Source organism: Symphalangus syndactylus, chromosome 1 (genome assembly GCF_028878055.3).
Source record: "Symphalangus syndactylus isolate Jambi chromosome 1, NHGRI_mSymSyn1-v2.1_pri, whole genome shotgun sequence".
Lineage (NCBI taxonomy): Eukaryota > Metazoa > Chordata > Mammalia > Primates > Hylobatidae > Symphalangus > Symphalangus syndactylus.
In genome coordinates, this window is record NC_072423.2 from 111,534,677 (window position 1) to 111,557,977 (window position 23,301).

A 23,301-nucleotide genomic window follows, 5' to 3' on the forward strand; every position below is an offset into this window, starting at 1 on the left:
TCTGAATAACCACAACAACCGATGCACTTCCGTGTTTAATAAGCCACATCCTCAGTTGAGCCTGGGGTGAAATGTGAGATCCTGACTCTGTGCAGTAGTATTAGTGGGTGGGCCAGGGGCTGTGAATAACATTATCCTCAGTACAGCCGCAATTCCAGGGCCCCCTACCACAAAGATGGCTTAGGCAAAGGCAGCCAGATGGAAGTGTGACATCCAACAGGGAGGAAGTAGGCAGGGGTCACTAAAGTGGCTGGTGGCCCAGCAGATGGAAACAGAAGTACGGCCACAAGGGAAGGAGGCAGGTCCAGGGCTACAGTGCTTTCAGGTACTGGTGTTTCTATAGGGGCATTTGCCACCCACATCTTTGGAAACTACCCTGGCCTACTGTGACATGGCAGGGCTGCCTGGTTCTTGAAGGCAGAGAAGATGCTAGTGGGGAGGAGCTGAGCCTGTGACGTGCATTTGCGCCAGGTCCAGATGGGAAATGATGAGGCTGCAGGCTATGATGGGGCCACTGTGCACTAAATGCTTGGTACCATCCTATGAGGGCACAAGGTACAGACTCACATTCCCATAGGCACTTAAGCAGTGGTGGGTAGGAGGCTACCCCAGGGGTTCAGCTGTCCTCCTTCAGGTACTCAGCTTACCCCCAAGAAGGACTGAGAGGAATATGAGTAGGACAGTTGGCAGATGACAATTTCCTTTGCCTGGCTCACAGGAGAAGTCTGGTTGGGCCAGGTATGTGGGTGTTTGGTGCCTCCATCTGGATGATGCCAGCAGTTACACCACCCTGCCTTATACCTGAATGGCCAGCTAAATAACCATAGAGCTTAAGGTCTGGTTCAGGTCAGGATTCCCTGGCTCCTTGCCAACAAAGCAAAACCAGAGATTCAGAAAACTCAGGGCCTAGGAGAAAACAGACCTGCCTTACAAACCCCAGAGCTGGTCAACCTCAGGCTTCCTCTCAGGAAAAAAATTTTTTTTTTTGAGATGAAGTCTCGCTCTGTCGCCCAGGCTGGAGTACAACAGTGCAATCTCGGCTCACTGCAACCTCTGCCTCCCAGGTTCAAGCGAATCTCCTGCTTCAGCCTCCTGAGTAGCTGGGATTACTGGTGTGCGCCACCACACCCGGCTAATTTTTGTATTTTTAGTAGAGATGGGGTTTTCACCATGTTGGTCAGGCTGGTCTTGAACTCCTGACCTCCTGATCTGCCTGCCTCAGCCTCCCAAAGTGTTGGGATTACAGGCGTGAGCCACCATGCCTGGCCAACTCAGGAAAAATTTTTATGGGGTCACATCTTGGAGATGGGAAGAGGGACAGGAAAAGAAACGTAAGACAAAAGAACTGATGGTCTTCCCAACCCAGAGGCTTCCTGAGTTATCACCCCTGAGAGAGGAGGAACACAATCTCTCTCCTTAAGGCACCCAGATAAGGGTACAGGCAAACTCTTCACTTGCCCAGTGCCTGGGTGAGGGAGCAGGGTCAAGAGGCAGAAGAGGCCCAGCCCTGCAGGCACTGGGTACTCCCTGCTACCAACCCTGAACCCCCGACAGTTGTCCCTGATGTCTGGGGAGTAGCAGAACCCAGTGTAGAAGCCAGCAGACCCAGTGATGCCCTTGGAGACCCTCTCTGCTGCCTTCCCTTATTCTCTGTGGGTTTTGAGAGGTTCATTTGCTGCCATTTCCCTGAAAGTGAAGGAGAGAGAGAAGAGAGAGGGGTTATTCCATGGGCAGAACAGTTGCTGAAATTGGCTCCCCCAAGCTCCTTCTTGGGGGCTGAGCTAGGCTCAGTAAAGTCACATAACAATCCAGACCTCTCTGCTGATCTCCCACAGCCCACCCTGGGCCCAGCACCTTCTCCCTGCAGACCCATTCTTCTTCCTGGTTCTCCATGTTAGTACGGCATTGCCATCCTTCTCTAGTTTTATTCTTTTTATTTATTATTATTGTTATTACTTTTCTTTTTTTTGAGACGGAGTCTCGCTCTGTCGCCCAGGCTGGAGTGCAGTGGCGCAATCTCAGCTCACTGCAAGCTCTGCCTCCTGGGTTCACGCCATTCTCCTGCCTCAGCCTCTTTGAGTAGCTGGGACTACAGACGCCCGCCACCACGCCCGGCTAATTTTTTGTATTTTTAGTAGAGACGGGGTTTCACCGTGGTCTCGATCTCCTGACCTCGTGATCCGCCCGCCTCGGCCTCCCAAAGTGCTGGGATTACAAGAGTGAGCCACCGCACCCGGCCTACTTTTCTTTTTTTGAGACGGAGTTTCACTCTTGTCGCCCAGGTTGGGGTGCAATGAAAAGATCTCAGCTCACTGCAGCCTCCACCTCCCGGGTTCAAGCAATTTTCCTGCCTCAGCCTCCCAAGTAGCTGGGATTACAGGCGCCTGCCACCACACCCAGCTAATTTTTGTATTTTTAATGGAGACGAGGTTTCGCCATGTTGGCCAGGCTGGTCTCAAACTCCTGGCCTCAGGCGATCTACCCTCCTCAGTCTCCCAAAGTGCTAGGAACAGGCGTGAGCCACCGTGCCCGGCCTGTTATTTATTTGAGACAGAGTCTCACTCTGATGCCCAGTCTGGAGTGCAGTGGCGTGATCTGGGCTCACTGCAACCTCTGCCTCCTGGGTTCAAGTGATTCTCATGCCTCAGCCTCCTGAGTAGCTGGGATTACAGGCGTAGGCCACCATGCCCAGCTAATTTTTTCTATTTTTAGTAAAGACGGGGTTTCCCTGTTGGCCAGGCTGGCCTCAAACTCCTGACCTCAAGTGATCTGCCCATCTCAGCCTCCCAAAGTGCTGGGATTACAGGCATGAGCCATGGGGCCTGGCCTCTTCTCTAAGACAGAAACCTGGGCAGTGGCAGCCTTTCTAACCTCTAGTCCTAACTCTTGGACCCCTTTATCTACTTGCCATGAAGTAGGCATTTATAAAGGCAAATTAGATCAGACCACAGCCTTGTTTAGTCTCTCAATGGTTCCCAGGGTCCAACAAGCTCTCACATTCAAGCTCCAGCATCACAGTCTTACCTATTCTAATATGTCACCCTTATCCTTCCCTCTTAGCCTTGCTCTATCCATTCACTTTGCTTGGTACACTTTGTTGCCCTGTGGCCTTTGATCTCGGCTTAGTTGTCTTTCTTGGGAGAAGCCTTCCCTGACCACCCTTGCCCCATGCATTGCTGCCCTCCCCTAATAAATCCCTGGCTCCCCATGAGCAGGGCCCGGGTTGTCTTTGTTCTCTGGGCCTCGTGTGGCCCCTATCATGTGATAGGGGCCTAGAGATTATCTGAATGAATGCCCTGATTAGTGAGTGCATGTTTTGCAGAAGAGGAGGCTGACCCTGATGAGGTCAATGTGCTAAGGACAGAGATTACTGCCTTCCCAACTGAGGGGATTGTGCGGAGTGGAATCCAACAAACCTGTCAGTTCATCTCTCTGAAATTATGACAATACCACCACCTATCCTACAGGCTGCTGAACAGCATGCCGATGGACTGTCCAGACCTTGCTGTCATCCTAACTTGAAGCCTGAGCTCTGCGTGCAGACTTGAAGCTTGCTACAAAGGCCATTAAGCTGGTGGGCTTATAGCCTGAGAACTCCCCTCTCTGTCACCAGCACAGGAGTGTCCTTGGAACGCCAAGCATGGGGTTGCGGTATGGACAGATTTACTCACCACGAAGGGAAATGGGTGGAGCCATCAGGCGTGGATCCATTCTGACCACCCAGACCTGGAGGCAAAAACACATCCAGAGCTGCAGCAGGCTGGGATGGGAATCTGAGCAGGCATCAGCCCAGGTCAGGTTACAGACCACTGGTATTGTTTGGTGAAGTCTGGTGAGGGTCCTAAGGGACTAATGGTATTGCCAGTTGAGAGTTCTGAGGAACAGATACATTGTGATGGGTGGACTGGTGGGGATTCTGGCGTAAAATGGTACGGTGGCATGAGTCAGGGCACAACGTTAAGTTCTCCCATCCAAGTACCTGGCTTAGCTTCCGAGGTCAGATGCGTTCAGGGTGGTAAGGCCATGAACCAATGTTAAGTTCTGATGAGCCTCTTGCAGGATAGTGGGGAACCCAATGGTACAGTCGGGAGAGGGTGGGGGCGGGGGCGGCCAGCCCACGGAGGTTCATAGGAAGCCTCACCTGGACGGTGATACAACCCGGTCACTGTATTCCCGTAGAACCCCCACGCCAGCTGGATGCCCAGGAGACTTAACACCAACCACAGCAGCAGCAGCTTGAAGAGGGTCACGCGCATGTCCTGCGCCTCCCACTCCCGCAAGAACTCGCCGCCCAGCGCGCCCAGTACCGTGGCCGGCAGAGCCTGCAAGGCCTGCCCAGACCAGGACTCCGCCATGACTGGCCCTCGCCCCACCCGAGGTACTGTCACCGTAGTCCCCACCACGCACGCGTGTGGTCTTCTGGGACCAGGCCCGTTAGTGCGCACGCGTAAATCCAGGCAGGGCGGGGCCTACTTCGCATGCGTGAAGAGTTGGCAGTTCGGGGAGGAGTATTAAAACCGCGCACGCGCACCTAACCCCACCCCACTTGCTTAAGGGATGAGTGACTCCGGGAGTACAAAATAGCAACCAGGTCTTTTATAGCGCCGGAGTTCCCGTGATGCCCCACGCGGCTGCAATGATTGGTTAAGGGTTTTGCTTTTAGGGCGTGGACGGGCTCCTGAGCAATAGTGGATGAGCTGTGAGTGCGCGCGCGTGCGCGGGGCCGCGACCTGTGCCGGCTCGAGCCCGCTGGGCACTCGGGGGCGTGCACGTCGTTCCCCGCCCTCCCGCCGCCGCCCGCCCTCGCTCTCTCGCGCTCCCCTCCCGCAGCTCGCGGTGCTCCGTGGGTTCTCTCGTTAGTCCACGGTCTGGTCTTCAGCTGCCCGCCTTCGTCTCCGAGCTTGCGACTCGCGGACCGGCGTCCCCGGCGCGAAGAGGCTGGACTCGGATTCGTTGCCTGAGGTGAGCGGAAGGGTTCCCTCCAAGCGCCGCGGGGCCCCAGGCCCGCCCGTCCGGGACTCTTCCGGCCGGCAGGCCGCCGCCCCGCCGCGGCCGCGGCCGCGCCCCACTGGCTGCTCGTGGCCGAGCCGCCCCTGGCCGAACCGCCCCTGGCCCCTGACCCTTGACCTGACTCGCAGCCCGGGCCCCGCGCCCCAAGCGGGGACCCCGCCCGCGCAGTCCCCGGAAGCGCGCCCCGTAGTCTCCTGTGCCCCTTCCCCCGCCCGGCCAGGCCTGGTGGAGCCCAAGCTGCCCGCCTGCCCGCCCTCGGTCCCGCAGCTTCCTCTCCTGGCAGCGCCGGGCAGGGCGGGGGCTTTGGGCCGGGCCCCGCGACCGCGCAATGTAGCCGGCCGCTGAAAGCGCGCGTGGCTGTCGGAGTTGAAATGGGAAAGTAACTCTTTACAACTCCATTTTGCTTTTTACGTTTAACGAGAAACGATAATCACTGTTTTATATTGATTAAGGTCCAGTTACACTTTGGGTAGGTTTTCTTTTAATGCAGACTTGTTGGAGACTGTGTAAGTAAGTAAAAGATTGTATTGAACTCAGGGGTATGATCTACGGCCATACCACCCCGAACGCGCCCGAACTCGTCTGAAAGCTTTGGGGTCTGTATTGAGTGGAAAAGGGGTATTTTCCAGTTGGAAAAATAAAAAACACACTCAAAACTATAAATGATTTAAGCGATGTTGCATGAAAATAGATGCAATGTTGCTTAGTCGAAGTCGCTGTATTGATTAGGAATGACCTAAACATCTGTGCCTTAGTTACTGATTGGATCTACAGTTACAGGTTGTCTTCATTGAATAGCGCTATTTGCATCCCAGTTGATTTGTTCACAAACCTTGTTTAGTAGTTTACGGTGGAAAATTGGAATCCTTTTTACCTCAGAGTTGGTTCCACTTGTGTTTTTTAATAGTTCTGATTTTAAATTTTTACCTCTGTTGACGTGTTTGGTTCTTTTTGTCTTGAAGAAAGTCTTTTAAAATAAACGTTTCTTGCGGGTGTGTAAGTAGATTATATTTCACTCTGCCTTTCTGAAGGACAAAAATTGAAAAACCAAAAAACATCCATAATTTAAAATGTTGTATGTGGTGAGAATTTTTCAACCACTTAGTATCACCCAGATGTGTAATGTGTACCATGTGGATGATAGTCACCTTAGATGTGGCTAGATTGGCGGAGGTACTGTTTTGAGCATTTGGCACAAGTGACGTTGGACTGAAAAAAGACTAGTTTTTAATTGTAAAGAATGACTTATTGAAGGATCTCTGGATAACTTGTCTTAATTGGTTCCATCTACTTTTGTGGCGCACTGATGGCTCTTGGGGACATTAAATATATAAGGTGCACCTTGGTTTGAATTAAAGTCTGGTGCTAGATTTATCCTCTCTGTTCTCATAAAAATCTGTGTTGGAGGGAAGAAGAGAGTAGGGATACTGTATAGTTCTTGAGTTTTAGATTTAAGAGGAATCTTTCAGGACTGGTTGTCCAACCCCATTTGCAGATGAGCAAACTTGAGTCCCAGAGACTTAAGTAAATTTCCCAAGATTATCTATCTAGTCAGGAGCAGACCAGAACTGTCTGCTCTGTTAAGGTATTCTCCATTTACTCCCAAGCAGTTGGCCTCCAGAGTCAGCTAAAATTCAGGACTTCCAGCTTATTCCATTGTTTCTTCTTTTAAACCTTGTTGATGGTGAATAGTTTGGGAGAAACTGTTCATTTGCCAAAAAATTTCAGTTCATTGGCTTACACAGCACTCTCCCCTTGTTAACTGTATGGTCTTGCCTTCAATTGAGGGAGATAGATGAAGGTAGGAGGGTGCCTGGCTGGCCTAATCATGGCTTTAAGTGTTGGGATTTTTTTTTAAGGGACCAACTTCTAGAGCAAGGCCTACACTTTACTGCTTCAAAACCAAGATATTTAGGTCAGGCTAAGATATTTTTAGTTAACTGTGGGCACTTTTGACTATTGATCTGGGGTACTGCATGTATCAAACAATTCCCTGTGCACATGTATGTGGTGGTGGTGGTGGAGTATTTTCGTAGTCTTGATTTCTTTCCATTTGTCAGTTAACTCCTTTTTGAAAGTTTATTCTGGTCATATGGGGGTGTAAGTTATTAGGAGAGTAAAAACAGGCAGCTCTTCAAGCGTTTCTTGCCCATGGGGTGGAGTCCATGCAGTGACTGGAGAAGGTGCTAGTTTGCGTCTTTTTAATTGTGGTAGAGAGCTGAGAGATTTATGTTAACTCTGAGAAGAAAGACTGATAGTTCAGCTTCTAAGAGAGCTAATTTGAAGCTGCTGGCCTTCTGTAGACAGCACCTTGGGTTTAATTGCATTGTGGTTACTAGTGATTATGATAAATAGTACATAGTCACTGGATTTTAAAATTGGCCATATAGTTGTAGCTTTATATTTATTTTTATTTTTGAAATGGAGTCTCTGTTGCCCAGGCTGGAGTGCAGTGGCGCGATCTCAGCTCACTGCACCGTCTGCCTCCTGGGTTGAAGCGATTCTCCTGCCTCAGCCCCTGGAGTAGCTGGGACTACAGGCACCCACCACCATTCCTGGCTAATTTTTGTATTTTTAGTAGAGACGGGGTTTCACCGTATTGGCCAGGCTGGTCTTGAACTCCTGACCTCAGGTGATCCGCCTGCCTTGGCCTCCCAAAGTGCTGAGATTACATGGGTGAGCCACCACGCCCACCCATATTTGTAGTTTTGAAAGGATCCTGGCTGGGCGCGGTGGCTCACGCCTGTAATCGCAGCATTTTGGGAGGCCGAGGCAGGCAGATCACGAGGTCTGGAGATCGAGACCATCCTGGCTAACACGGTGAAACCCTGTCTCTACTAAAAATACAAAAAAAATTAGCTGGGCGTGGTGGCGGCCGCCTGTAGTCCCAGCTGCTCTAGAGGCTGAGGCAGGAGAATGGCGTGAACCCGGGAGGCGGAGCTTGCAGTGAGCTGAGACCGCGCCACTGTGCTCCAGCCTGGGCAACAGAGCGAGACTTCGTCTCAAAAAAAAAAAAAAGGATCGTAAGTATTTTGCCTGACTCTACCATTTAGTTTATTCCTTTGTTTACCTGTCCAATGGAACTGTTTGCTTGTAACTACACATTAATACAACTAAATTTTGAACCTGTTAATGTTACATGCCTTGCTATACTTGGGGCTCTTTGGGGACATTCTCATTAAGTATTTGTGGGATTAAAATTTCCAAGACAGTTTGAAGTTTGTAATTACTGTAAAATCCCTCATCTTTAATCTGTGGAGCTGTAGTATTAAGTGAAGGCCTCGGTATGTTCATAATTACGATAGTCATGTGACTGAAAATCAAGCACTGAAGCTGCTCATTCTGGGTGTTGGTCTCAGTTTATTGATGCTTTCTCCAAATACATTTTTATAGCTAGTAATAATGAAAAACATCAAATACACTTGCTAAATTGCGATCGGTATGCAGTTTATGCCAAACTGAGCTTGATTTCATTTTTTAAGAGGATGAGTACATATATTTAAGCATATGTATGTGTGTGTGTATATATATACGTATATATGTGTATGTGTATATATGTACGCGTATATGTGTATATGTATATATGTATGTGTACGTATATATGTGTGTATATACATGTGTATACATGTGTATATACATATATATAGCATATATGTGGATATACGTATATATACACACATATGTACGTGTGTATATATATGGGTGTGTATATATATATTTTCTCTTTTGAGACTGAGTCTCACTCTGTCGTCCAGGCTGGAGTGCAGTAGCACCATCTCGGCTCACTGCAACCGCCGCCTCCTAGTTCAAGTGATTCTCGTGCCTCAGCCTCTGGAGTAGTTGGGATTACCGGCATACGCCACTGTGCTCAGCTAATTTTTGTACTTTTAGTAGAGACGGGGTTTCACCATGTTGGCCAGGCTGATCTCGAACTCTTGACCTCAGTGATCTGCCCCCTTTGGCCTCTGAAAGTGTTGAGATTGCAGGTGAGAGCCACTACACCTGTCCATATTTAAGCATATTTATAATAGTATCTTACATTTAAGTGAAGGGAAAGAGGAAAACATACACAGCCAATGAAGTAAGTTTGAAGTGGAGTGAAAGGAAAAGTTGGAGGTAAAAAGAGGTTAGAGAGGTGGGCAGGGGCCAAATCATATAGGGCCTTTAGGACATGGGAAATTCTTTGGATTTGTTCTGAGATTAGACGTCATTTAGATATTCTTTAGAAAGGGGATGACATGATCTGATATTAAAAAAAAAAACTAGAATCACTGTGAGTAGGAATAGATCTAATTCCATTCTGACTAAATAGTAAACTAATATGGTAGTTTGGAGAAATACAAAAAGGAATTCCTGGCTGGGAGCAGTGGCTGATGCCTGTAATGCCAGCACTTTGGGAGACCGAGGCAGGTGGATCACTTGAGGTCAGGAGTTTGAGACCAGCCTGGCCAACATGGTGAAACCCTGTCTCTACTAAAAATACAAAACATTAGCTGGGCGTGGCGGCAGGCGCCTATAATCCCGGCTATTCAGGAGGCTTAGATAGGAGAACCACCTTAACCTGGGAGGCGGAGGTTGCTGTGAGCTGAGATCCCGCCATTGCACTCCAGCCCGGGAGACGGTGCGAGACTCAAAAGAAAAAAAAGGGAAAGGATTTCATAATATTAATTTCGTTGACTTAATGACTTCAGCCTATTTTATTTGAAGTCATTGGTTCTTCTCTTCTCTTGAGACAGGGTCTCACTGTCACCCAGGCTGGAGTGCAGTGAGTGATCTTTGTTCACTTCAATCTCTGTTTCCCAGGTTCAAGCGATTCTCGTGCCTCAGCCTCTGGAGTAGCTGGGACTACAGGTGCGTGTGTGTGTGACCATGCCCAACTAATTTTTGTATTTTTAGTAGAAACGGGATTTCACCATTTTGGCCAATGGCCTAGATCTGTTGACCTCGTGACCCCATGACCTGCCCATCTCGGCCTCCCAAGGTGTTGAGATTACAAGCATGAGCCACCAAGGATTTGTTTTTTAAATTTTTTTGCTTTTTTTTTCTTCTTCTTTTTTTTGTACTAGAGTTGGGGTCTTGCTATGTTGCCCAGACAGATCTTGTACTCCTGGGCTCGAGTGGTCCTCCTGCCTCAGCCTCCCAAAGTGCTGGGATTACAGGTGTGAGTCAAACGATTCTCGTGCCTCAACCTACCCACTAACTCGATACAGGTGCCATCCACCACCTGCCCACCACCCTCGGCTAATTTTTGTATTTTGTATTTTAGTAGAGACAAGAATTTTACCTTGTTGGCCAGGCTGGTCTCAAATTCCTGACCTCAGGCAATCCACCCGCCTCAGCTTTCTGCTGGGATTACGGGCGTGAGCTACCATGGCCAAGATTTTTAATTTCTGAAGCTTACAGCTGCTCTAAAGCACAAGGATTCAGTTCCATGATTTAAAAAAGTTGCTTGTTTTGACTTCAAGTATATGGTTGAGCATTCTAGCTTTTGTGTACATTTTTATTTTACTGTATTCTTATGGCCATTGTATCCTACTCTGTATGTTGCAGATGAGTTGTGATTCTCTGGTGTCTCTTCCATGGACCTAGAGATCATGTGCTCTACTACTGGGATTTTTTTTGTAACTTTGTTGTTTGGGATATAGGCTTTGAGAGGTTAAGGAAGTAAATTTAAGATGGATATTTAATGTTGTAACACTTCGTTAATGCTTTTTTCTACAAGATAATTTTATTATGTGATATGGCAGCTTTGTTGGAAATACCTGTTTTTTTGTGTGTGTGGAAAATTTCTTTTCTGGATGAAATCTCTTGTTTAACTTTTCCAGTTATTCATAATGAAGCACTGTTTATCTTTTGAAGATCTTAAGTTCAGAAAAGGAAGGCAGGCTGCGTACAGTGGCTCATGCCGGTTATCCCAGCACTTTGGGAGGCCGAGGTTGGGTGGATCACCTGAGGTCAGGAGTTCGAAACCAGTCTGACCAACATGGTGAAACCCCATCTCTACTAAAAATACAAAAATTAGCCGAGTGTGTTAGTGGGTGCCTGTAATCGCAGCTACTCAGGAGGCTGAAGCAGGAGAATCGCTCGAACTTGAGAGGCGCAGGTTGCAGTGAGGCAAGATTGCTGCACTCCAGCCTGGGCAACAGAGCGAAACTCTCTCTCAAACACACACACACACACACAAAAGAAGGAAAGAAAAGGAAGGCACTAGAGTATCTTATTTAAGAGCATGGATTCTGGAGAGAAACTGACAGTTAAATACTAGCTCTGACACTTGGCTTGAGACCCTTGACAATAATATGACTCCTTTGTAATTCAGTTTTTTTCTTCTGTAGAAAGGGAATGGTAAGGGAGCGCCATGAGATTTCAGTGAGAGAGAAGCACTTACCTCAAATGCCAGACCTGTAGCCCGTCAACTAACTTATTTTACTTACTTATTTATTTATTTATTTATTTATTTTTTTTTTTTTTTGAGACAGAGTCTTGCTCTGTCGCCCAGGCTGGAGTGCAGTGGCGCAATCTCGGCTCACTGCAAGCTCCGCCTCCCGGGTTCACGCCATTCTCCTGCCTCAGCCTCTCCGTGTAGCTGGGACTACAGGCGCCTGCCACCACGCCCGGCTAATTTTTTGTATTTTTAGTAGAGACGGGGTTTCACCGTGGTCTCGATCTCCTGACCTCGTGATCCGCCCGCCTCGGCCTCCCAAAGTGCTGGGATTACAAGCGTGAGCCACCGCGCCCGGCCTACTTATTTATTTATTTATTTATTTATTTATTTTATTTATTTTTTTTTTTGAGACGGAGTCTTGCTCTGTCGCCCAGGCTGGAGTGCAGTGGCGCAATCTCGGCTCACTGCAAGCTCCCCCTCCCGGGTTCACGCCATTCTCCTGCCTCAGCCTCTCCGAGTAGCTGGGACTACAGGCGCCCGCCACCACGCCCGGCTAATTTTTTCTATTTTTTTTAGTAGAGACGGGGTTTCACCATGGTCTCGATCTCCTGACCTCATGATCCGCCCGCCTCGGCCTCCCAAAGTGCTGGGATTACAAGTGTGAGCCACCGCACCCGGCCTACTTATTTATTTTTTGAGATGGAGTTTTGCTCTTGTTGCCCAGGCTGGAGTGCAATGGCGCGATCCCAGCTCGCTGCAACCTCCACCTCCCGGGTTCAAGTGATTCTCCTGCCTCAGCCTCCCGATTAGTTGGGATTACAGGCACATGTCACCAAGCCCAGCTAATTTTTTTTTGAGACGGAGTCTTGCTCTGTCACCCAGGCTGGAGTGCAGTGGCACAGTCTCGGCTCACTGCAACCTCTGCCCTCCGAGTTCAAGCAGTTCTTCTGCCTCAGCCTCCCGAGTAGCTGGGACTCCAGGTGCCTGCCACCACGCCCGGGTAGTTGTTGTTGTTGTTGTTGTTTTTTTTTTTTTTTTTTTTTTTGTATTTTTAGTAGAGACAGGGTTTCACAGTGTTAGCCAGGATGGTCTTGATCTCCTGACCTCAGGTGATCTGCCTGCCTCTGCCTCCCAAAGTGTTGGGATTACAGGTGTGAGCCACTGCGCCTGGCCTACTTTTTTTATTATTATTTTTTTGGAGACAGAGTCTCGCTGTGTCACCCAGGCTGGAGTGCAGTGGCGTGATCTCGGCTCACTGCAAACTCTGCCTCCCGGGTTCATGCGATTCTCCTGCCTTAGCCTCCCGGGTAAACTGGGACTACAGGTGCATGCTGCCATGCTTGGCTAATTTTTTTTTTGCGTTTTAGTAGAGACGGGGTTTTACCATGTTGCCCAGGCTGGTCTCCATCTCCTGAGCTCAGGCAATCTGCCTGCCTTGGCCTCCCAAACCAAAGTGCTAGGATTACTGTGAGCCACCGTGCCTGGCCTTCTGGCTTTTTTTTTTTTTTTTTTTTGGGACAGAGTCTTGCTCTGTTGTCCAAGCTGGAGTGTAGTGGCACAATCTCTGCCTACCAGGGTCCAAGCGATTCTCCTGCCTCAGCCTCCCAAGTAGCTGGGCCTACAGGTGTGTGCCACCATGCCCAGCTAATGTGCGTGTGTGTGTGTGTGTGTGTGTGTGTGTGTTTTACTAGAGATGGGGTTTCACTTTGTTGGCCAGGCTGGTCTCGAACTCCTGACCTTGTGATCCACCTGCCTCGGCTTCGCAAAGTACTGGGATTACGGGTGTGAGCCACCATGCCCGGCCTTTTTTTTTTTTTGAGAGATAAGGTCTTGTTATGTCATCTAGGCTGGAGTGCAGTGGCACAGTTATAGCTCATGGTGGCCTCCAACTTTTGGTGTCAAGGTATCCTTCCGTCTCGTCCTCTCTAGTAGCTGGGACTACAGGTGTGTGTGACACTGCGCTCAGCTAATATTTTTACATTTTGTAGAGACAGAGTCTCACTGTCTTGCCCAGGTTGGTCGCAGACTCCTGGGCTCAAACAGTCCTCCCACCTCAGACCCCCAAAGTGCTGCAAGTATGGGCATGAGCCACTGAGTCCAGCTATCTTCAACTTTCACTATTCAGGTTACAGTTTGTAGTACCTTTTTTCGGGGGTGGTGGGGAGGATAGCGGGAGTAGCACCCTAAGATTTCTTAGAATAAAACAGGGCTTACTGCTTGGTTCCTGGTACATGAGAACAGTGGTTCCTAGACTCGACTGTTCCCAAACTGGGAATCCAGTTCCCCAAGTTGGAATCACCTGAGGTTTGTTTTAATTACCTTCATGGAGGTATAATTTACATACAATAAAATGCACATACTTTAAATGATAGTTTGATAGTTTTTTTGTTCTTTTTTTTTAGACATAGGGTCTTGTTCTGTCACCTAGCTGAAGTGCAGTGTCGGAATCATGGCTTACTACATCCTTGACCTCCTAGGCCCAAGAATTCTCCACTTTAGCCTCCCGAATAGCTGGGACTGCTGGTGTGCATCACCACACCTGGCTACATTTTTATGTTTTAATTTTTTTTTTTGTAGAGAGAAGGGTCTCACTATGTGCTCAGGCTGGTCTTGAACTCCTGGCCTTAAATGATCCTCTCGTCTCAGCCTCACAAAGCCCTGGGATTATAGGCATGAGCCACCACAAACCGCCAGTTTGATAAATTTTGATAAATGTGTATACCCATGTAATTGCCACTCAGTCGAGTTAAAGAGCATTTCCTCAAGGCTTTAAATTTTTATTTATTTTTTTTGAGACAGAGTCTTGTTCTGTCATCTAGGAGTGCAGTGGCGCAATCTTGGCTCACTGCAGCCTCCGCCTCCCAGGTTCAAGTGATTCCCCTGCCTCAGCCTCCCGTGTAGCTGGGACTACAGGTGTGTGCCACCACACCCAGCTAACTTTTTGTATTTTTAGTAGAGATGGGGTTTCACTATGTTAGCCAGGATGGTCTCGATCTGATCTTGTGATCCGCCTGCCTCTGCCCCCCAAAGTGTTGGGATTACAGGCGTGAGCCACTGTGCCCGGTGGTTTTTTTTTTTTTTTTGAGATGGAATCTCGCTCTTTTGCCTAGGCTGTAGTGCAGTGGCGCGATCTCAGCTCACTGCAACCTCCGCCTCTCGGGTTCAAGCGATTCTTCTGCCTCAGCCTCCCGAGTAGCAGGAACTACAGGCACCTGCCACCACGCCCGGCTAATTTTTTGTGTTTTTAGTGGATACGGGGTTTCGTCATGTTGGCCAGGCTGGTCTCGAAGGCCTGACCTTGTGTTCCGCCTGCCTCGGCCTCCCAAAGTGCTGGAATTACAGGTGTGAACCACTGCGCCTGGCCTGAAGTTTTTTAGACTAGTTTTTTTGTTCATTCGTTTTATTTGCTTGGCTTCCTAGAATATGGCAAGTTTTGGTTTGTTTTTGAGAGAGAGTCTTGATCTGTTTTCCAGGCTGGAGTGCAGTGCAGCTATCATGGCTCACTGCAGCCTCTAACTCTTTTTTTTTTTTTTTGAGACGGAGTCTCACTCTGTCGCCCAGGCTGGAGTGTAGTGGCGCAATCTCGGCTCACTGCAAGCTCCACCTCCCGGGTTCACGCCGTTCTCCTGCCTCAGCCTCTCCGAGTAGCTGGGACTACAGGCGCCCGCCACCACGCCCGGCTAATTTTTTTGTATTTTTAATAGAGACGGGGTTTCACCGTGGTCTCGATCTCCTGACCTCGTGATCCGCCCGCCTCGGCCTCCCAAAGTGCTGGGATTACAAGCGTGAGCCACCGCGCCCGGCCTGCAGCCTCTAACTCTTGTGCCCGAGTAATGCTCCTGCCTCAGCCTCACGAGCATCTGGGACTACAGGCAAGCAGCACCATACCCGGTTAATTAATTTATTTTTTATAGAGATGATGTTTTGCCATGTTGTCCAGGCTGGTCTCTAACTCCTGAGCTCTGGCCTCGCAAAGTGGTGGGATTATAGGTGTGAACCACTGCACCCGGCCTAGTTTTTTATTTTAAGAAATATATATACTTGGTAAAAGTAAAATCCTGCAATAAGGTTTACAATAAGCATATATAAATTCTTTTTTTTTTTTTTTTTTTTTTTTTGAGACGGAGTCTGGCTCTGTCGCCCAGGCTGGAGTGCAGTGGCACGATCTCGGCTCACTGCAAGCTCCACCTCCCGGATTCACGCCATTCTCCTGCCTCAGACTCCCGAGTAGCTGGGACTACAGGCGCCCGCCACCTCGCCCGGCTAATTTTTTGTATTTTTAGTAGAGACGGGGTTTCACCATGTTAGCCAGGATGGTCTCGATCTCCTGACCTCGTGATCCGCCCGCCTCGGCCTCCCAAAGTGTTGGGATTACAGGCGTGAGCCACAGCGCCCGGCCTAAGCATATATGAATTCTTAGCCAGCTCACTGGGAGGTACCTAATGGTTCATTTTTCTCTGTCAGTTTTACTAGATACGCATTGTCTTAGAGGCAATGTAAGTTTGGAATTAGGCCAAAGTCAAATCCTGATTCTGTGCATCCATTGAAGGTTAACCTTATAATGTTTACAATTTGAGGCCGGGCGCGGTGGCTCACGCTTGTAATCCCAGCACTTTGGGAGGCCGAGGCGGGCGGATCACGAGGTCAGGAGATCAAGACCATGGTGAAACCCTGTCTCTACTAAAAATACAAAAAAATTAGCCAGGCGTGGTGGCGGGCACCTGTAGTCCCAGCTACTCGGAGAGGCTGAGGCAGGAGAATGGCGGGAACCCGGGAGGCGGAGCTTGCAGTGAGCCGAGATCACGCCACTGCACTCCAGCCTGGGTGACAGAGCAAGACTCCGTCTCAAAAAAAAAAAAAAAAAAATTTACATTTTGAGATAAATGATTTCATGCTCTTATTTAGGAAACTTGAAGGTATGTTACCTCAGGGATTGTTCCTTGCCCGTCTTTCCCCAAAGAACTTGAGTTTGAAGTGATTTTCACTTGGCAGAAAATTGAAGGTTTTCTTCGTTGCTTACCACCATCTGCCTCATGCCTGCTGCTCTTGATCTCCATGTGCCCTTACTGCTACAGAAAGGAAAGCTCTTGAACTAACACCAGCTCTTGGCAGCCACTTGATCAGGATGGCCAAATAATGGCAGTACAGGTTGAGTATCTGAAATGCTTCAAGATCCTTTTTGGGTGCTGGCATGACATTCAAAGGAAATGCCTAGTGGTGCCTTTCAGACTTTGAATTTTTGGATTTGGGATACTGAACCAGTAAGTATAATGCAGATATTCCAAAATCTGAAGAAATTCTGAAATCTGAAACACTTCTGGGCCCAAGCATTTTGGATAAGCCGTACTCAACCTATACCAGGCTCAAGTTCATTATGGACAGATGGATGGATGGTAGTTTGGCCCTTTCATCAGGAATTTCCCATGCAGTCAGTAAACAAAATAAACAGCTCTATGTTTTCAACTTCATTTCCCCAATTTTTTTTTTTTTTTTTTGAGACGGAGTTTCATTCTTGTCGCCCAGGTTGGAGTGTAGTGGCCCGATCTCCACTCACTGCAACCTCTGCCTTCCAGGCTCAAGCCACTCTCCTGCATCAGCCTCCCCAGTAGCTGGGATTACAGGCATGTGCCACCACGCCTGGCTAATTTTTTTTGTATTTTTAGTAGAGATGGATTTTTGCCATGTTGGCCAGGATGTCCTCGAACTCCTGACCTCAGGCAATCTGCCCGCCTCAGCCTCCCAAAGTGCTGGGATTACAGGCATGAGCCATGGCACGCGGCCCTATTTCCCAAAAGTTTAATGGTATTTCCTCTGTGCTATGCACAGTCTTGGTTGTGGGTAAAGTTGGGGTTGATAGACAGGACAGGTTTCTACTAATTGCACTGAAACAGTTTTGGGGTTTTATTTTTTTATTTTTCTTTTGATACAGAGTCTCACTCTGTTGTGCAGGCTGGAGTATAGTGGTGGCATCTTGGCTCACTGCAACCTCTGCCTCCTGAATTTAACCGATTTTCCCACCTCAGCATCCCATGTAGCTGGGATTACAGGCGTCAGCTGCCATGCCCTGCTAAGTTTTGTATTTTTAGTAGAAATGGGGTTTCGCCATGTTGGCCAGGCTGGTCTTGAACTCCTGGCCTCAAGTGATCCACCTGCCTTGGCCTTCCAAAGTACTAGGATTACAGGCGTGAGCCACTGCGCCTGGCCGAATTCTTGACCTACTAAAAGTATCCTAACTGGTAGCTTCACTGCTGTGGTGTGCAGCTGATCCAACTGTGGTGCGCAGCTGATTGTGAAACCATTTTCTTTTTAAAATCTCTGTGCCACAAATTGGTTATATAATGTTTCTTTGCTTCTAGAAATTTGTTTTTTTCAGCAATTTGTTTGAGCACCCAACTAGGTGCTTGTGCCTGTGCTTGTCTGAAAATGGTGAATAAGACAGATACGTTTCTTACATTAATGGAGTTTGGCAAGTAGAAACTTTGGAGGAAAATTATGTGCTCTTATTTTAGACAACTCTGTAAGTCTGATTGGCCAGTAGCACAGTTCACAGCAGTTTAGAAAAATGCATGCTTGGGGCTGGGTGCAGTGGCTCACGCCTATAATCCCAGGACTTTGGGAGGCCGAGGCAGGCGGATCACGAGGTCGGTAGATCAAGACCATCCTGGCTAATATGGTGAAACCCCGCCTCTACTAAAAATACAAAAAATTAGCTGGGCATGGTGGCACGCGCCTGTAATCCCAGCTACTTGGAGTCTGAGGCAAGAGAATCACTTGAACCCAGGAGCTGGAGGTTGCAGTGAGCCGAGATCATGCCACTGCACTCCAGCCTGGGCAACAAAGTGAGACTGTCTCCAAAAAAAAAGAATGCATGCTTGGGTGAGAAGGTGGTGTAGCCTGTGTTTAAGAACATAGAAGACAGGCTGGGCGTGGTGGCTCACACCTGTAATCCCAGCACTTTGGGAGGCCGAGGCCGGCAGATCACTTGAGGCCAGGAGTTCGAGGCCGGCTTGGCCAACATGGTGAGACTTTGTTTCTATAAAAAATAAAAAAATCAGCTGGGCATGGTGGCGTGGGCCTGTAGTTTCAGCTACTCGAGAGGCTGAGGCAGGAGAATTGCTTGAACTCATGAGGCGGAGGTTGCAGTGAGCTGAGATTGCGCCACTGCACTCCAGGCTGGGCAATAGAGCGAGACTCTGTCTCAAAAAACAAACAAACAAAAAAAAATTAAAGTAACAAATGCGGTAAAAATGTGAAAATTAAGTCACGTCCAGAGCTATGCTGTGTAGATTCTATTTCTTGGATAGTTGAGAAACGGAAGAAAGCTTGCTGTAATCATCACTCTTTCTTTTGCAGAATGAGCTCTTTGGAGAATTATGAGGTAAAATTATAATTATTTTAAGTATGATGAATTAGTCTTTTTTTTTTTTTTTTTTTTTTTGAGATGGAGTTTTGCTTTTGTTGCCCAGGCTGGAGTCAGTGGCATGATTTCGGGTCACCACAGCCTCTGCCTCCCGGATTCAAGCAATTCTCCTGCCTCAGTCTCTGGAGTAGCTGGGATTACAGGCATGCGCCACCACGCCCAGCTAGTTTTCTACTTTTAGTAGAGATGGCGTTACTCCATGTTGGTCAGGCTCATCCCGAACTCCTGAGCTCAGGTGATCTGCCTGCCTCAGCCTCCCAAAGTGCTGGGATTACAGGCATGAGGCACCATGCTCAGCCGAATTAGTCATTTTTAAGGCCATGATTATTTTATCTCCATGGAAATTTATTCATTATCCTTCCAAAATATTGTAAAGATCTTGATCTGGTAGAAGCACCATAGTTATACAGTTGAGTTATTTCTAATTCTGTTTCTTGGCTGGAGAACTGTTTTGTGTTGGCTTATAGTGATTGGCTGATAAATGTGTTCATAATGCATTCATTATAACCTAGCACCACCTCAAAACATCTTTTGTGGTTTATTATATGCCAAAAGTAAGCTGAAAATTGTGCAAAGAGGGAGATTTGCTGTGAATGTAAGAAAATAAGTATTGTAAAATGTGTAGTTCATAAACAGGTTATCAAAATTATTCAGCTAATTTGGGTTGTAAGAATTTTTTTTAGTGTCAGGGTCTTGCTTTGTCACTCAGCCTGGAGTACAGTGGCACCATCATAGCTCACAGCAGACTTCAACTCTTGGGCTCAAGTGATTCTCCCCCTTCAGCCTCCTACGTGGTTGGGACTACAGGCATACAGTACTGCACCCAGCTATTTATTTGGTTTTTGAGACAGGATCTCACGCTGACACCCAGGTTGGAGTGCAGTGGTGCGATTACAGCTCACTGAAGCCTTGACTTCCTGGGCTCAGGTGATTATTCCTCCTCAGCATCCCCAGTAGCTGGGACTACAGACGCAAGCCGCCACGCTTGGTTGGCTAATTTTTGTGTGTGTTATAGAGACAGGGTTTCGCCATGTTGCCCTGGCTGGTGTCAAATTCTTGGGCTCAAGCAATCCATTTGCCATGGCCTCCCAAAGTGCTGGGATTATAGGCATAAGCTACCTTGCCTGTGTGTTTTCATATTTTTTTAAGAGATGAGGTCTCACTGTATTGCCCAGACTGGTCTCCAACTCTTGGCTTCAAGCAGTCCTCCTACCTCCCAAAGTGCTGGGATTGCAGGTGTGAGCCACCGCACTTGGTCAGGAGTTTTACATACTATGCGTTGTTACTTGTAGATCTTGTTTGGAAAGAAGTAACTTCCTAAGGCCAATTCAGAAAAGAAGGGTAGTAACTTAGAGGAAGTACATTTGAAGGCCCTAGTGTCTGATATTAGTAATTTGGGCTTTGGAAATTAACTCTTTTTTTTTTTTTTTTGAGACGGAGTCTCACTCTGTCGCCCAGGCTGGAGTGCAGTGGTGCAATCTCAGCTCATTGCAAGCTCTGCCTCCCAGGTTCATGCCATTCTCCTGCCTCAGCCTCCCGAGTAGCTGGGACTACAGGCGCCCGCCACTATGCCCGGCTAATTTTTTTGTATTTTTAGTAGAAACAGGGTTTCACCGAGTTAGCCAGGATGGTCTTGATCTCCTGACCTCATGATCCGCCTGCCTCAGCCTCCTAAAGTGCTGGGATTACAGGCGTGAGCCACCATGCCCGGCTGGAAATTAACTCTTATATACCATCCCCCTACCTCACCTTTTTGGCTACAGTCTTGCTCTGTCACCCAGGCTGGAGTGCAGTGGCATGATCATAGCTCACTGCAGCCTTGAATTCCTTGGGCTCAAGGGATCCAGCTACCTCAACCTCCTGAGTAGCTAGGATTACAGATACATGGCACCAAGTCCTGATACAGCCTTCTCTACCAGAACAAAGTATTGATTCAAGCTCACATAGGCCTGAAAGAGCACTGAAAGACGAAGTGCTGTAGGAGTTCAGGGATGAAGAAGAATTTATAGTGGAGTAGCCATGAAGCCACTGAGGCCTCTGGTGGTGAGGGTGTAACTCTTGGCCTTTAAAATGAGGTTTAGGGGAAATGTTATGAGTAGTGGGAATCAACCCTTGGCCTGAACACAGATAATCTTGTTTTATCTCCTTATAGAAACAGGAGGTGGAGGGTGGCCAGTTTTGGTTAGACTAGGGAAGATGTTGGGAGAGAGGGGGGCAGTATGCTTCTGTAGTTTCTTTTTTTTTTTTTTTTTTTTGAGATGGAGTCTCGCTCTGTCGCCCAGGCTGGAATGCAGTGGCGCAGTCTCGGCTCACTGCAAGCTCCGCCTCCTGGGTTCAAGCCATTCTCCTGCCTCAGCCTCCTGAGTAGCTGGGATTACAAGCACATGCCACTATGCCCGGCTAATTTTTTTGTATTTTTAATAGAGAAGGGGTTTCACCATGTTGGTCAGGCTGGTTTCGAACTCCTGATCCACCTGCCTCGGCCTCCCAACGGGCTGGGATTACAGGCGTGAGCCACCGTGCCTGGCCGCTTCTGTAGTTTCTTGAGTTCAGATTCAAAGATGGATTTTTGCATATTTATTGCTTTATTTCTTACCCCCTTGATATAATCTACTATATAAATCTTTCAAAGTCCATACATTTAAAAATTTACCTTGTTCGAAAACATAATAGTTTTATTTGGTAAATTCAAACAGTGCAAAAGGATATATGGCCCCTAGAGGTACCTGTTGTGTTTCTTGTAGACCAGTGCATGTAATCCCAGCACTTGGGGCAGCTGAGGTGAGCTCAGGAGTTCTAGGCCGCAGTGAGTCATGACCACTCCACTATGCTCCAGCACTGCAGCCTGAGTGACAAATCAAGACCCTTTCTGGAAAAAAAAAAAAAAAAAAGGTCCTGTGTACTGTTCTAGAGACAGTCTATACATATACCAGTGTTCATTGGTGAATATTGTGTACCTCTGCCAAGCCCTGTTTTGTATATCTGTACATCCCGCCATTACACTATAGTATGATAGCATATGACATATTTGGCACCTCACCTTTTTCATTAAATAATCTTGTCTCAGAGATCATTTGTTAACACACTTTTTTTTTTTTTTTTGAGATGGAGTCTCGCTCTGTCGCCCAGGCTGCAGTGCAGTGGTGCAATCTCGGCTCACTGCAAGCTCCGCCTCCCAGGTTCACACCATTCTCCTGCCTCAGCCTCCCGAGTAGCTGGGACTACAGGCACCCGCTGCCACGCCCAGCTAAGTTTTTGTATTTTTTAGTAGAGACGGGGTTTCACTGTGTCAGCCAGGTTGGTCTCGATCTCCTGACCTCGTGATCCGCCTGCTTCGGCCTCCCAGAGTGCTGGGATTACAGGCGTGAGCCACTGTGTCCAGCCTTTTTTTTTTTTGAGACGGAGTCTTGCTCTGTCACGCAGGCTGGAGTGCAGTGGCCCAGTCTCAGCTAACTGCAACCTCCGCCTCCCGAGACAGCAATTCTCCTGCCTCAGTCTCCCAAATAACTGGGATTACAGGCGTGAGCCCCCAGTATTAAAGCCCTGTAATAATACTGTAATACTCAGACAGCAAAATTCTTTTTTTTTTTTTTTTTTTTTTTTTTGAGACAGTCTCGCTCTGTCGCTCAGGCTGGAGCAGTGGCGCGATCTCGGCTCACTGCAAGCTCCGCCTCCTGGGTTCACACCATTCTCCTGCCTGAGCCTCCAGAGTAGCTAGGACTACAGGTGCCCGCCACCATGCCCAGCTAATTTTTTTTTTTTTTTTTTTTTTTAGTAGAGACGGGGTTTCACGGTGTTTTAGCCAGGATGGTCTCGATCTCCTGACCTCACGATCCACCCGCCTTGGCCTCCGAAAGTGCTGGGATTACAGGCGTGAGCCACTGCGCCCTGCCAGCAAAATTCTTTAAGCCCCCACTGGGGCTTAAAATCTATTGATCCTACTGCCTACCCTTTCACTGCTCCTCACCTTTAGTTTATCACTGTAATTACCCCCTTTTATGTATTCTCCACTCCCTGTTCTGTCTCTCATTTTATCTTACCTGGCAAAATCTCAGCCCTGGTTTAAATCTTACTTTTTTTTTTTTTTTTTCCAACAAAATCTTGCTCTGTTACCCAGGGTGGAGTGCAGTGGTGCGATCTCAAGGCTCACTGCAACCTCCGCCTCCTGGGTTCAAGCAATTCTCGTGTCTCAGCCTCCCGAGTAGACGGGACCACAGGAGCGCACCACCACACTTGGCTAATTTAGTAGAGATAGGGTTTCACCATGTTGGCCGGGGTGGTCTCAAACTCCTGACCTCAAGTGATCTGCCCACCTCAGCCTCCCAAAGTGCTGGGACTACAGGTGTGAGCCACCGCGCCTAGCCTAAATCCTACTCTTTACCTATTCTGTGCTTTTGACTGAATGTAGCGAAAGAAAAAATTCACTGACTTGTCTCTCTTTGAACTCATGGACCCTTGACCTCAAAGGTGGCTGCTTTTAGCACTG

General features: G+C 48.1%; 2 protein-coding genes across 11 annotated transcripts in view; one reads left to right on the top strand and one right to left on the bottom strand.

The window, feature by feature from the left end:
* Positions 1-22: 22 nt before the first annotated feature.
* On the bottom strand, positions 23-4,572 carry TCTA (T cell leukemia translocation altered). Its single transcript, XM_055277178.2, has 3 exons — positions 4,142-4,572; positions 3,672-3,726; positions 23-1,686 (listed from the first exon to the last, which is right to left on the bottom strand). Exons 1-3 carry the CDS (start codon positions 4,353-4,355, stop codon positions 1,644-1,646), a joined length of 312 nt encoding a protein of 103 aa, XP_055133153.1. The 5' UTR covers positions 4,356-4,572; the 3' UTR covers positions 23-1,643.
* The window catches only part of RHOA (ras homolog family member A), a 61,049-nt gene continuing 41,927 nt past the window's right edge, over positions 4,180-23,301 (top strand). For 3 of the 10 annotated variants that reach the window (XM_063610663.1, XM_063610673.1, XM_063610661.1), the window contains exon 1: positions 4,669-4,962. The gene's annotated coding sequence lies outside the window, so the exon portion shown is untranslated. Of the gene's footprint in view, positions 4,379-4,663; positions 4,963-9,813; positions 9,862-23,301 lie in introns of those variants that run through there. The other 7 variants (XM_063610670.1, XM_063610666.1, XM_063610697.1 and 4 more) reach the window with 6 other exon arrangements.

What these genes read in the sequence shown, in the direction of transcription:
- TCTA (XM_055277178.2), bottom strand. Translation starts at nt 4,355, where the DNA reads ATGGCGGAGTCCTGGTCTGGGCAGGCCTTGCAGGCTCTGCCGGCCACG. An exon ending in CGGGTTGTATCACCGTCCAG is followed by an intron (nt 3,727 to 4,141) that starts GTGAGGCTTCCT and finishes TTTTGCCTCCAG; the next exon opens with GTCTGGGTGGTCAGAATGGA. An exon ending in TCCACCCATTTCCCTTCGTG is followed by an intron (nt 1,687 to 3,671) that starts GTGAGTAAATCT and finishes CTTCACTTTCAG; the next exon opens with GGAAATGGCAGCAAATGAAC.